The sequence below is a fragment of the Diadema antillarum genome, unplaced genomic scaffold (genome assembly GCF_040938485.1).
Source record: "Diadema antillarum isolate AM-2024a unplaced genomic scaffold, OU_Dant_1.0 seq00001276_RagTag, whole genome shotgun sequence".
Classification (NCBI taxonomy): domain Eukaryota; kingdom Metazoa; phylum Echinodermata; class Echinoidea; order Diadematoida; family Diadematidae; genus Diadema; species Diadema antillarum.
Genome location: NW_027272057.1, coordinates 107,615 through 123,448, shown reverse-complemented (window position 1 = coordinate 123,448; position 15,834 = coordinate 107,615). Strand labels below are relative to the sequence as shown.

General features: G+C 36.3%; 1 protein-coding gene across 1 annotated transcript; it reads left to right on the top strand.

Annotated features, from left to right (window-relative positions):
* Positions 1–1,383: 1,383 nt before the first annotated feature.
* Positions 1,384–11,152, top strand: LOC139745571 (uncharacterized). Its single transcript, XM_071655965.1, has 7 exons — positions 1,384–1,405; positions 4,248–4,449; positions 5,642–5,823; positions 8,355–8,561; positions 9,330–9,410; positions 9,934–10,055; positions 11,027–11,152. The coding sequence occupies exons 1-7, from the start codon at positions 1,384–1,386 to the stop codon at positions 11,150–11,152; spliced, it is 942 nt and encodes a 313-aa protein (XP_071512066.1).
* Positions 11,153–15,834: the final 4,682 nt, after the last annotated feature.

Below are 15,834 nucleotides of genomic sequence, written 5' to 3'. Positions count from 1 at the left end.
GAAACGTCATTTATGGTGTCCTTGTGGAGTGGAAAATACAATCTTATTGCACTTGAACCATTCGATTAACATTTGCAATTCATTATCCCGCTGTGGAAAAATACGGTAAGTAAATACCTGTATATATGCCTGTATTCGTGTATGCTACACCTGTCTCAACAGAACAAAAACAGTACAAAACAAAACAAAAAACGGCGAAGAGTTTACAGTATCTTTCACAGTCATGTAGACCATGTCGTCGAAAATCAATTAGTTTCACAAAGTTTAATTTTATTTTCTTTTATCTTTATCCCGGTAATGTTATCCTACAATGGACATTTCCAAGCACTCAAGCTTTCTCCATTAATTTCATCAACTCTGAGGGGCCCACATTTGACAAATTTTGTCTTTTTGCCCATGGGTCCCTCGATTTTCATTTCATTTTCATCACTCTAGTTTTCCTTTTACAATGTATAGTTACCATAATAAGGTTCCGCGATTATCGTATACTCTTCTCAGTTTGCTTTGTTTTGCTTATGAAACCTTGAAATGTCTATATGTTTTCTTCGAAAAATGACACAAAATTTGAATTGAGTTGAGCTGAACTCTATACAAATTATCTCCACACGTGCTGTTTGTTCGGATGTGCCAGTAATCAATTTATAAGTACTGATACATGATAATGTATGCATCGTACATTGTACATTATACACGTAAAAAGAAAGAAAAAAACATACACACGAGGAACTTGAGTCTAGATTATAACGGATTCCAGCATCTGTTCTCTTGCAGGCATCCTCGGCGTGGAGGAATCCGAACAAGCAGCTTTTATCCTGCCTGTTTTGTTGTTCTACGTTATCAATTAGTAAACAGGGTGCATAGAGTAACAGGAAGCCATGCTTGGCTTCCTATACTACTGTTCTTTCGTCCACTCTGTCATTTTAGATACCACAATAGCTATACCACAATAGATGTCACAATAGGTATTCATGAGGGTCTCAGAATGCCATGCAATATGCATGACACCCGGAGCTATTGTTAATTGCAGACACAAATTGATTTATCTGTGACTTCATCCTTCCTAGTCAGTAAGATCAATGAATGGCAATGAGACCATACAGTCACGACAGTATGGGAGCAAGGCCATCTCTTATACGCCCTACTGATAAGAGAACTCATCATAAATCTTTTTGTTAAACACGACCATTCCTCCGTGATTACACAGGGATGGAAACCTACACACCTACCACCGTGACCGTATGGTGATATAACCGTTTAAGGGCTTGTTAGTGGTGTCAGTCACATGCACTGCTCTGCTCCCAACATCAAACCAGACTCTGGTTTAATCCTCGTCCATCGTCACGCTGAAATAATTTGGGAGTCTTAAACAGTTTGTGCTTAACTATGGCATCTGGTAATGGCGAGAGTGAGTATCATTTTAAACTTTTAACTGTTGCTGGTCGTTCAGTCTAATTAAGTCCTACTAAGAGATTATAGGTTTCTTCCCTAATTCGTTGTCACTAAGCAACTTCTAATGAACACTTATTTTAAATGCTCCAGAAGCCGACGTTTTATATTGACAATCCAACTAAGGAAATGTTAAAGTATAAATTGAGCATTAACCTCTGCCCACAATACAAAACGCAGAGTGATAAATGTTCTATGACGGGGATTGTTGGGGATGAAGTTAACATTCGTGGTTATGGTCTACATGAATTATTACTGTACACTGGAAGTCAATGATGGTGTAAAATAATATATTAGAGTGTGATCTCTGTGTGTTTATGTGTGAGAGTGGAGTGATAATCATTGATCATAATCAACGCCTACCTATCCCCTCACATCTTTCATGTAAATCTTTCCTTGTGTACATCCACAGAACACATGCCTATGAATAGTAATTTAATCTAAACAGGAACTTAATTCAGTACATTGTATTTATCGACTTACACTCAATAGTTAACAGATTGAATAAGCCCAACGCTGTCTACTTGAAAAATTTCGGAAGTCATGAACTCAAATCTCCGATTGCTTCACTTATGTATACACAATGGTTTGTCAAAGAATGAATAAACATCAAAGATGATATATTTCATCCATCACTTATTCCCAGATAAATCTAGTCAGAAATCACTTTTTGTATCTGTGATGTTCAGACAAGAAAAGTAAAATCTAACTTCGTGTCATTCTTCAAATCAAAACCCGTACACAGTGAGGTCGTATAATTACTCCATTGAAGAAAAAAAGTAAAAAAATAGAAGTATTTTGTTTCATGCTCTTGTGGGGTTCGAACCCGCACGTTATTCCTTCACAAACATAGCAGTATCTCCAGTAGATGTGAGAGTATTCAAAAATCGCTTTTTCCAGCTATAGAGGAAATTAGATTCAAATCATGCGTGGAAGAGGGAAAAGTTAGCTAACTTTTTCGCGTGTGTGTCCATCAATTGCAAAAGAGAGACTATGAACTCAGGGAAAGAAAGATATAAACAATAATGAAGGGTGGATGAGAGCTGCAGTGCCGCTCCATAAGGTAGACTTTAACTTGAGAAAAATAATCGTACTCTATACCCTGCAATTTTACACTTGTGCCTTCATCACAATCAACGTCACCCCAATTTACGTTATACCTAGCAATCCGAGTGCAGAACGATATTACGTTTAATCGCAAAATCTATTTGCAGCTTTATGCGTTCAACGCTAAATATCAAAAGACAATGTTAATGGGGATTTGTCGTCAACATCCATTGAAGATTTATCGTGCTCGTTGGTAAATTCAATATCAACAAATGAGCGATATCAGTATTCAATACATTCTGAACATTGGATATATTTCTAAGTACTTAGAACTTTATTATCTTTCACAATGTGATGACTTTCACGTGTGCGCTGCAAATACAGAGGCGTCAAACAACTAATAAAATAGAAAGCACAAAGAAAACAGGATAGACACAAAAGTAAGATCTACACGCTTGTATAGAGAAATTTACATTGACCTACCCCAATTAAATCTGCTGAATCATAGTTACAGCATGTAATCGCTAATTGAGGAAAACGACCTTCAGCTAATACCCTACCGGAGCTGATAAACTCACCCAACCCATTGTGATTTGATGAGTTTATCAGGTCTGGTAGAGCATTAGCTGAATAACATTTTAGATAGAGACATGTTTAGTCAACAGATTACGTAACCTTGTAATGCAATGGTTAAGAAAATGACATTCAGCTTTGACATATATATTTCCGACACTAAATAAATGAAGCAAAGAAAATGACCTGTCTTCTATCGTGTGCATATCCAAGGTTGGTTTACTTGAATCCCTTATTGGTCAAAGTGAAATCTGTAATAAGTTTTAAGGGATATACAAGTAAAAGGTCTGTCATAAATGTCAACAACTTGTCTTTAAAACTTGTTTCAAAATGTCTTATTAAACTTCATATTTTATAACTTATCTTTTGCGATGTATTTATTTTTCATTTGTTTATTTGTTTAATTGTAGTTTTGGTTAATTTTGATACAATATTGGATACGGACTGGGTTGAAAGGTTGTATTGTTAGCTGTTTTTGTGTACAGAGTAATAAGTGTTGAATAATGCAGGCTCTCATGCGCCGAGACTATCAGTAATGATAGATACGGCGCATTATAAATGTACTTTCTTATCATTATCATTATTATTATTATTATTATTATTATTATTATTATTATCATCATTTCTTTTCTTTTTTCGGTCCAAGGTGCCAATTTCATATGCCCTTCCTTTGTCTCATATTATTTTATCAGTTAGACTGATAATTCATCGGGAAAATAGACAAGGGGAAGAAGTATATTGGTGATCTTACTTAAAAATCTGCGGGTCCAACACCAGTGGTGTGTATGAAAGATATTTACTACGTGGCACACAGTATAGCTTACATGATGGTACGATTAGTCTTCAAGAATCGAATCATGTCGCACTTGACAGTATCACAGCTGTGATTATAGGCAGTATATAGGCACCGGCATTGCATATCCGTTTGACAACTGCATATATACAAGATAACTTTAAAACAATCAAAACTGACTAAACAATTGTTATCGTTCCTTGTATCAATACGTATTCGTCGAAGAGCAGCCTTAAAATAATGTATGTCTTTATTTTCCTTTTGCAGACGTTTGAATTCCACTGATCCTTCTGTTTCTTTAGTGTAGTAAGGGACTTTTGTGAATTATCTTGTTAATTTTCGGATTATAATCGAATATTGTGTATGTTTGTTTCTATCAATTGCACAGAGGTTTTAGTCACAGGTGCGTCGGGTTACATCGCATCTCACATTGTTCAGCAGCTCCTTGAGGCTGGGTACAAGGTTCGAGGGACTGTTAGAAGTCTATCCAACGCGGCAAAAGTTGAGCCTTTGAGGAAACTTTGTCCCAATGCATCAAGCGACCTGGAACTAATCGAAGCTGATCTCACAAAGGACGAAGGATGGAAAGAGTAAGAATACACAGACTACAACAAACCAAGTCAATGCTGAGCTATCATACAAGAGCTCTGTTTTTATTTTTTGAAAGTGAATGTATCACCATTTACAACACAATCATTTTTGAAATAGTTACACTTCTTTCGAAAAAGAAAGAAAAAGTTTCAGTCGAGGGTGATGGCGGAGGAGGAGAAATGATCTGTATCAAAAATCTCACCAAAGGAACGAATAAATGAGTTGGGGGGGGGGGGATATGCTCCTCCCGCCAAAACGGACTATTCCGTCATTTTTGCTTCAAAATTATATTTTGAAATTAATGTTTGATAGTTTTTCAGGTAATTTGTACACATAGTCCAAATTCACAAAGTATATAGATATACAGTATACAGAATTTCAGACTTTAGCACCGTAATCTTTTGGCCTTTGAGAAGTTATTTGTGGCCCTTTCAAATGGTGATTCACAATCCTAATCGAAAAGCTTAGCATGGAATATTAAAGACACTCTTCAGACCAAAATCTCATGAAAACGAATACATAGCATGCATGAATACGCCAAAGTTTACATGGTCGGTATGATAGACAGGTCTCCAGTTCTGGGAGTGTGGAATGCAGGTGTTTATGAAATTGTTTCACAGTAGCATGCCGCAGTCGTGCATTGTTATGACTGATTCAGTGGTGAATGCAGCAATGGCGGTGACTGAACTTTGCCTAGGAATGACCGGCACGGCTACAGAAAGCAGAAAAACACGTTGAATCATAGATCTGCTCGGCTACAGCTCCATAGGGTATGTGGCCGCTGGCCGCGTTAGACAGGTGGCCGCTATACACATGGTCTTTAACAGGGCTTTTCTCGAGGGGGATTTTTTCATTGACCACTATAGACAGGTGGCCACTACACACAGGTGGCCGCTATAGACAAGTGACCGCAATGGCAGGTTTGACTGTATCAGAAATTACGTTTGGGCTGATTTGCTTAAGTTTTGTTTTCTAATACTCATTCAAAAAAAGTACGCTCTTAGAACTTTGACGCAGGTTCCTACTTTACAGTTCATACACTGTAGTTTCGATTTGTGCTGTGTGTGCAATTGGCTTGTTATGAATAAATGGTGGATTTGTTTGTTGACGTGTTGGTTTTGCCTTTATCGTGAGATGTTGTGACATCAAAAAAAAAAAATGACAGGTTTGATTTAATTTCCCTTGATGCAGAGCTGTAGCAGGCTGTGTGTATGTGATGCACACTGCGAGTCCTTTCCCATTTGCAAACCCAAAGGATGAAAATGAGATCATCAAGCCGGCTGTAGAAGGGACGACCAGAGTGTTACAGGCCTGTGTGGACCAGGGAGGGGTCAAAAGAGTCGTGCTTACGAGCTCCGTTGTCGCTGTCACAGGTTAGTAGGCTCAGTGGTCGCTGTGAACACGGCAGAGACGCACCTCGATTTGATCAGGGTTTTTTTTCTCTGTCTTCCTCTTCCTTCGTGTCATTCTTCTTTTTCTTCACATTTTCTCCTCCTTTTTATCAGCATCTTTAGCTTGTCCTTGCTGTCATTATTTGTCACCTTTACTGCTTTCCATTTCTCCATGCCAAAAATTTTTAGGAGAATTGGCCTCAGTGTTCTCAATTCATTTACATTGCTGTGTGTACATCTATAGGACTAAGATTTAGGTAGATGATGAATGTAATGTGTCATTTTGACGCAATAGATATCGATATAGAAAATCTTGTTTGAAAATACACAAGCCTTACTCAGTGTTTATTCTCTCTCTCCCTCTCTACTACAATGTCATATCTCTCTCCCTTTCACTCCCTCTCTCTCTCTCTCTTTCTCTCTCTCTTTATCTATCTATCTATCTATCTCTTCCTTGTTTACTTATTAACTGACCTCATAACCCGAGTATTGTGATACTTTACATTTCCCTGAAAGACTTTCAAGAATCCCGCAGTCCTGACAACCCTTTCACAGAAGAGGATTGGCGCAAAGAGCGAGGCGACGCATATGGAAAAAGCAAACTGTTGGCGGAAAGAGCTGCTTGGGATTTTGTCAACAAACTTTCAGGTATCTATAAGTTTCTTGTTTGCAAACTTTAAGGTGGATATAAGATTCATGGTAACAAACTTTCAAGTAGATATAAGATTCTTGTTAACAAACTTTCAGGTATCTATAAGATTCTTGGTAACAAACTTTCAGGTATCTATAAGTTTCTTGTTTGCAAACTTTAAGGTAGATATAAGATTCTTGGTAACAAACTTTCAGGTAGATATAAGATTCTTGTTAACAAACTTTCAGGGATCTATAAGATTCTGGGTAACAAACTTTCAGGTATCTATAGGATTCCTATCAACAAACTTTCAGGTGTCTATTAGTTTCTTGTGTGCAAACTTTCAGGTAGATATAAGTTTCTTGTTAACAAACTTTCAGGTAGATATAAGTTTCTTGTTTGCAAACTTTAAGGTGGATATAAGATTCTTGGTAACAAACTTTCAAGTAGATATAAGATTCTGGTTAACAAACTTTCAGGTATCTATAAGATTCTTGGTAACAAACTTTCAGGTATCTATAAGTTTCTTGTTTGCAAACTTTAAGGTAGATATAAGATTCTTGGTAACAAACTTTCAGGTAGATATAAGATTCTTGTTAACAAACTTTCAGGGATCTATAAGATTCTGGGTAACAAACTTTCAGGTATCTATAGGATTCCTATCAACAAACTTTCAGGTGTCTATTAGTTTCTTGTGTGCAAACTTTCAGGTAGATATAAGTTTCTTGTTAACAAACTTTCAGGTAGATATACGATTCTGGGTAACAAAGTTTCAGGTATCTAAAAGATTCTTGGTAACAAACTTTTAGTTAGATAAAAGATTCTTGTTAACAAACTTTCAGGTATCTATAAGTTTCTTGGGAACAAACTTTCAGGTAGATATGAGATTCTTGGTAACAAACTTTCAGGTATATATAAGATTCTTGGTAACAAACTTTCAGGTATATATAAGATTCTTGGTAACAAACTTTCAGGTGTATATAAGATTCTTGTTTGCAAACTTTCAGGTATGTATACGATTATTTATAAGAAACTTTCAGGTATATATAAGCTACTAGTTTGCAAACTTTCAGGTGTATGTAAGATTTTTGTTTACAAACTTTTTCACGTATCTATAAGATTCTTGTTAACAAACTTTCAGGTATACAGCTACTTGTGTGCAAACTTTCAGATATAAGATTCTTGGTAATAAACTTTTAGATATCTATAAGTTTCTTGTTGACAAATTTTCAGATATCTATAAGATTCTTGGTAACAAACTTTTAGATATCTATAAGATTCTTGTTGACAAACTTTCAGGTATCTATAAGATTCATTTCTCTTTTCTTTACAACAGCACTATATAGCCTGTACGATGACATCTCGCAGTCTGCCTTACGTTGTACGTCATGTAATAAAAGTTGGTTAAATGTGGCATGGGCGAATAAATGAAATACAGGTAGTTACACTTTAATGGGTTGTTGGGAAATGAATCCTAAAAGTCATGTATGTGTGTCACTAAAAAATAGAATTCAAAACTACCCATCACGGGGGTCGCAAAACGTTTCATAATGTATGGGCTAGGATAAAGGGGCAACATGTCCCCCTATCTGAAGGAAGAGGAAAGTATTATTTGAATTTGAATTCGAATTTGAATTTGAAAAATCTTGTGGGAAGGAACCTCCAAGAGTTTATATTGTTTGTTTATTTGTTTGTTTGTTTGTTTGTTTGTTCATTTGTTTGTTTGTTTGTTTGTTTGTTTTATGTGTGTGCTTCAATTCATTTATATTCATCTACATGAAACGAAATGTCAAATCAATGACTGCAGCTATACGGTCTGATATGATTCCGCGTATGATTCACTAGATATTTTTTGTCACCGTTTTCCCGAAATCGCATCCAGGTGAGTCAAAATTTGAGCTGGCCGTCATCAACCCTAGCGTAGTCTTCGGTCCAGTCGTCTGTGGATCACCAGGGACCAGTGTTAACATCCTCAAAGGGATACTCATTCGTGAACCAGGCATCATACCACGCATGCATGTACCATTCTGTGACGTACGTGATGTCGCGAAGGCACACGTTGCAGCCATGACGATGCCTGAAGCGGCCGGTAAGTAGAATCAATTTGGAACATTTTGTCTTGCACGTACACGGCAAGAGGAAGATATTATATGACCAGGACTGTACTCGGCATTGGCTGGAAGGGAGGGTGAGGGAGAGAAGAGGGCAGTGGCATCCCTCCTCCCGAGATTGTCTGTGTGTGTATTTTTTTTTCTTTTTCATGCCTTATAAAGGATAACAATGCGATGAAAATGACACACGCAAATTCGATATCATACGTTAGATAATAAATAAAGCAAACTATACAAAACAGACATGACGATTGAGGAATAGAGAGTGGGATAGATAGGCTATACTATGAATAATACCTTTGACTCCCAATAGACGGATTCCTGTGTGCGGTCTTGGAAATGACAATGTGGACTGGTGAAACTACAACAATAATAGGCCTATACCATACGAATAACGATGATACTCGTTATAGCAAAGTACGTTTTCCTCTATCATAGAGACTTCAATTTCAAGATATATGTGATGGAATATGATTGAGAAAGACTGCACCCGAGTAGCTAATAGCTTACATCAAACAAGCAACAACAACTAAACATTCACACACACACGCACACAAACACACACACACACACACACACACACACACACACACACACACACACACACACACACACACCGTTTATAGGGCGATGACAGGGCTTATTTCAAACAAACCTTGCGTTGGTGTTTTCCCCATTACCTGTATTGATCTTTTCCCTATTCACACCTGCATTGGTCTTCGTCTTGTTTTCACTCCATCATGCAGGCAATAGGCACATCGTGGCGCCATACTGCATGATGATGAGGGATATCTCCCAGTTTTTGGTTGATGAATTCTCGGATAAAGGTAAATATGAAATAACCAACACAGAAGTAAACGCCTAATCCTTGTTTTAAGGCAAGACTTTTATCATTTCGAACTGTCCATCAATGTTTATTTCAGAAAGAATGACAATGACAACAATATGAATTACTCTACTGTTTCAATTGAATATATATATATATATATATATATATATATATATATATATGCCTCCCTTGTTCATCTGTCATTGTTTTTATAAGATGATGTTAAATCACAAGAAAAAATATATATTTGCGGAATAAAGGCACGGAGAGTTTGCTATCTTGCACTGTTCTACAGGCTAAGTTCTTACCAGAAAGAATTTAGGCACAAGTTCTTCTACTTCACTTGAGGTAGTATTAACATGCCATATTATGTTCAAAACCCGCATGATATATTTCTTTCTCTTGCGCTGCTCTGGTGAAAGGTTAAAAGAGATAAATAGAAGAAAGCGTGAAAATAATAATCTCAAAGTGGACTTATACAGACGGTACGATGTTCTCTCCTCGTCGTATACTCACTACAGGATACAAACCTGTCACGACAGTCGCTCCAAATTTCCTCTTACGATTGATGGGTATCTTCAACTCTGAAGTGAAGACCATGTCCAAACTGGTGGGGCACACGTACGCCTACTCTGACAAACGGGTAAGTCTGCTTCTCAGTTTGACAATCAGTCCAAATTAACCTGTTTTCTACAAGTTTCTGTTCGGGCGTAATGCATGCCCAGCTAACAGTACAATGTATATAGTTACCATGCCGTGCCTGACTAGAGTATTAGACATGAAAGACAGTTCAAAAAAAATAAATAAATAAATAAAAAAATTAAAAAAAATATATATATATATGCCTAAATCCCGACACGGGCAAAGTACAAATTACAAGATGAGATTACCAAAAATTCAAAAGAAACATCGAAACAAAAGTCCGGTTTTTTTTTTCATCTTGACTGTTGTTGGTGACGCTTTTCTCTTCTCAACTTATTAACCTCCTTCCTCTGATGATCAATTTTCATGCTGAAATCAATAAAGATGACATAGTTAATTACGTGGTCAAGTGATTAGGATGAAACTGATTGTAAAGATTTGGATCAGTTTTTGTTTTTGTTTTTGTTTTTTAACATAAGGAAGATATTACTCTTTTTATGATGGCTATCTGTCTGATTATGGTACTATGATACACTGTCATGTTGTCATTATTGCAGTATAGGTCCCTACCACAGTGGTGACAATAACACCATATGCGTGTAGGCTACATCTCGCTCCTAGAGTGCTGTTGACAGTCACAACTAGAGTATTTTTATACATTGTAATTGTGCGTTTATCAATGGAAATCAGACACAATTCAGCCATTGAGCTGCAACGTTTGATAGTAAATAAACCCATTCTATTCAATTCAGTTCAATACATGTATACAGCATGCTCCATTTTCCTCACATTGTGAAAAACAGTAACAAAACTGATAGCACAAATATCACATGTAATAACCAAAATGAAATAATCAAAGCGTTATCGAAGATGACGATGCAGTGACTATAATACATGCAGCACTAATGATTATTGCCCTTTCTTTTCTCTTCCATGTGGCTCCACCTTTTGGCTAAACGACATGATAATCAGCTCCGACAAGTACTGGGTATAACACCTTACAGTGCCAAGGACACAGTGAACGAGACAGCTTACTCCTGCATAGAACGAGGGTTCGTGCCTAAAAAGGAGGGCTACTACAACCCTAAAGCAAAATAGAGACAGTTAAAGTGATTTGAATTGGACACGACACTATTTCTCACTTTAGACTAGATCCGATTTAAAACTTGTAATGGTCCGAATGTATTCTGTTGTTGTTGTTTTTTCATCGTACAACTTTAATCGTTCATTTTACGTGAAAACGTAAAATAAACTTAATCAATTTTGACGTCTGGAAATTTAAAGATTAAAACAAGGTTGTTCACTTTCATTCTTCTTTTTAGACATTAATATGGAGTCGAAATCTAGATCGAAATCAATCTCTGATCACTCTTTGATTGCGGTTAATTACAGACGTAGACATAAGTAATTCAGCACATGCATCTTGAAGAAAAGTAGGAATATACTGAAGGGCTAACAAGCATATACATAGCATATATAGTATATAAATATCATGAATATAGAATATCATATGTACAGTGTACAACCGATCTTATTATCAGCAAGGAGGTTCGAGAGATGGAGTTACAACTGACTATGATTATTCAATCAGCTGTCAGTTTTCTATGGATGGACAAAAGAATTCCACAGGTGCATTTGTGCCTTTGACGTTCGATGCTTGAAGCCGCTATCTTTCGGAGAAATATGAAGATTCATTTTTAACGCTAAAATAATATCGGGTATATGCTGCTCGTTTATATATCAAATGCAATGAAATTTCACCTACTGATAAAGCATATAAAACAAAAGTCAATTCCGTTCGAAAGTATGTGCAAAAGTGTAAATCTGAGCTGTATTTTGTGAAAGTGTTTGAAATTTTACCCTTATGGAAAGCCGGTTTTATCACTTTTCTCCTTATTTCCGCCAAATGAAACTAATATGGTATCATCTTCAAGTATAGTTCTGTATAGATTAACCTGTCAGATTAGCGTACAGACACGTACAGTCGTGTAATTTTTTATATCTATTTCAGCAATATTTGAGCAAATTCTATTCGCGCACCCCCGTGCCTTTACCACTGTCTACCGCCCATCGTTTGTAAGTAGGGATAGCGAAAAGTAATTACCATCATAAAGACATTATCTTCTGTAGAGAGTGGCTGGTCATTATGCAATGAAACATGAATTTATTGTCTTCCTGCCTGTAGGGCAGATGCAGTTTGACACATACTTCAAATATTTTTGAGTGGCGGCTTCGAGCATGAGATCAAAGCGAATAAGACTGTTGTGAATCCATTTCTCAAACCTCCTTGTTATCAGCATGCGCGCGTCTTACATTCACATTTTGTATCTCATTCTTTGCTAGTAGAAAAAGGAAGGAGTTGCAATAGCCTGATAGAAGAGTAAAACGTACAATGAATTTTCTTCATATAGCATTCAGTCGACGCCGTGTAAGTTGAAGTGGCGTCTGTCTGTAGTCGTCTACATTGTCGATGATAATAAAAAGATCCGAAGGTAATTGCATACAATACATATAATTGTGTTTATTGTGTGGTTGTATAAAACGATACTTGTTGGCTTCCTTTTCTGGTACATTGCATTCCTAAGTGGTGTAACCTACAAAGGAATAGCTATTCAAAGTTATTGGAACAACATATCATTATTTCATGTTCATCTGAGTGTACTTGGTGGATTGAATGCTGAATACAATTTGGAAAGCAATACATTTATTTTTGTTATTAAGGAGAATGCAACTGCGGCATTTAGGATGTAAATTTAATGTTGATGAGTTTCAAGTGACAAAACGAGACATACTTGTATACAGTGATAATAACAATCAAAAATTAAAGCTTGATCTGTGTGTCAAAATGAAAAAAATCTCGCAAAATGTAATCTTTAGCCGTTATTTGCCTTTTCAATCACTGTGTTAATGGACACTTTGCCTCAGATGATCTGTCAAGGATGTTTGTGAGTCAGACGATGTGCTGGTAAAACAATATGATGATATCAAAGTTCATGTGTCCCTCTTGCAACCTTAAAATAGCTTCCTTTCAGAAGCTGGTACATGATAGAGGTGGGTAATCTTGATCCCGAGAGTCTTTGTTTCTATGACGGATTGGGAAACAATGATATAGACTTCCTGTGAATCTGTACGGAACCCCCCCCCCCCCCCCATCCCCAAATTAATTTTAAAAAAAGCAAACGTAATTCTCGGGACAAAGGGGAGCTTATTTCAAGTGACATTGGGTTAGTTTTTCACTTCTTCTTTAAATTTTTCATACACGAAGTTGGGAGACATTATTCCTTAACCACGCAAAATTTTACGACGTTTGCGAAGGGGATATGCAAAATTTGAAGAATCCCTCGCGTAAGTCGACACACACTGGATCAGAGAAATCGGTCGACTTGAAATTGGTTCAGATGCGTTACGCACACTTCACACGGAGTTACAAAGTTTAGGTTAATACATGTATGATTTTTTTTGAATAAACAGAAAAGCAAGTTCAGCCAGGAGTATCGCACGTACAAAATAGTCGATGAAGAGCTTACATGCATTCTCATATCGAAGCGTATAATCGACATCCTTCCCAATAGGCCAAATCAATTGTGTTGTGAAAACCGGAGAATGAGAAGACTTAATAATTCTGGCGATATATGATTTGATTTGGGTCCAAAATGAAATAAGTGCGCTGCGTTTCTCATGTTTTATAAGCAGAATGAGATCGACGACGAAAAGGACAGACATATTTCATTTTTTGACACGTACAAAACGTTGAAATTTCCTTCTGCGTTTGCATCTTATTTCTTTACATCGAACTAGCATCAAATTGACATTCAACATCGAAGTGACAATGAAATGAAAAAGCAAAATGATAATAATAATTATCTGAAGGAAAGTCGACATGGCACGTTATTTATCGAGGCGGTATCACAATGTCATATTTTGTGAGAAAGACACTGCCCGATATTAAAACGAAATTGGTATACATTGTACCAAGAATGCAACGTAGAAAATAATGTAGGGTACAAACACAGAGAAGCTTGCATTTAAATCATTTGAAAATAATCGACATAAAAACGAAGAAGATAAGGTGACACCTATGTATAACATTTCCAAGTATAGCACGCATTAAATCGGGATACATTACATTAGCCATGGCTCGGTGGACCAGTGACACTTAAGATTTGTGTAGGGCCACCATATCATAAATAAATAAATACATCCCCTCTCAAAAAAAAAAAAAAAAAATATATATATATATATATTATATATATATATATATATATATATATATATATATATATATACATTTATATATATATATATAAACAAGAGAGGGAAACTGACCAAAAACAAATAATAAATGGCGAAAACTTTGAGCAAAGAAAATGGGTTTTCATCGGGATTCGAACCCGAGACCGCCAGATTACTAGACCGTTGCTCTACCGACTGAGCTATTGAAAGCCCTAGATCCCACACCCAAACATATACACACACACACACACACACACACACACATATATATATATATATATATATATATACATATATATATATATATATATATATATATATATATATATATATATATATATACATATATACTGTATATATTTTGTGGCCGATCGGGAAACTGAAGTTCATAATACGTGTACATGTAGATTGTAACAGTTATGTTTCCTTCTATTTCGGGCCTATACCTTTCTTTTTCAAGCCACCAACATTAAAAAATAAAATATTTTTAGTGTCCTGAAGAAGGGTGGGTAATTTTGAGTTTGCTTAAAATGTGATTACAGTTTGTATTTGCCTTTGATCTTTGCCCCTCATGTTCAGGACTTCCAATTCTAAATCAGCCTGTCATGTTCCAACATGCTGGATTTTTCTCCAGCTATCATTACAGTTGTATATTGTACAGTGGACTCACGTTATAATGAATTCCTCGGGATTGGCAGTTTTCTTTCGTTATGTCGAAATTTCGTAATAACCGAAAAAAAATAAACAATAAAAATACATAGAGCGAATAATGTTGCAGCTTGAAAATTTTACTTCGTTGTAATTAGAATTTTGTTATAACCATGTTGGTTATCATCGGAGTGCACTGTATAACGTACTGTACGAAGAAAAAAATGCTTCAGGCACCAATGCATGGCTGATGGATATCACAAAAACGTTGTTGAGTACCTCTTGGCAACTCGTATTTTTGTCAAGAATAAACTAATAATATTCATTATTCAGATATGGTTCCCATGGGAAGCATTGTAGACTGTAACACACATACAGTATGCAGCATGAAATCAAGAACAACCACAAGATTGATTAATTTGTTTTTCTTCTTTTTTTATTGGGAGACAATAATAAAAGTTGGGATGAACTGCACAATAACAATTTCTTTGTGACAAAGTTGAACAAGAAAGCCAAAGGGCAACTCATAACCTCGCTCAAAATCTGCCCAGTCTTTGATTAATCAACCGGCACCTAACATTTTTTTATACACATCACCCATTGCAGTGCATAGTATACACAATTTAAATAGCTGTACGTTAAATGTGAATAGGCTTTTTGCAACAAAATATCAAATGGCAATATCTCACATTGCAAGGGATGCCACCCCACCCCCAACACGCATTCAGTAGGCCTGTACTGGGGTTAAAATCTTCCAGTTCAAATGAACTGACCTTTCATTGCTTTTACTTTGATGAACCTCTACTTACAACAGCAAGACAAAAAAATGGATCGCTGGCTCAGAGACATCTTCTTCCCCTAAAGCACCAGCCCATTCTAAAGCACATCGTATTTCAGAC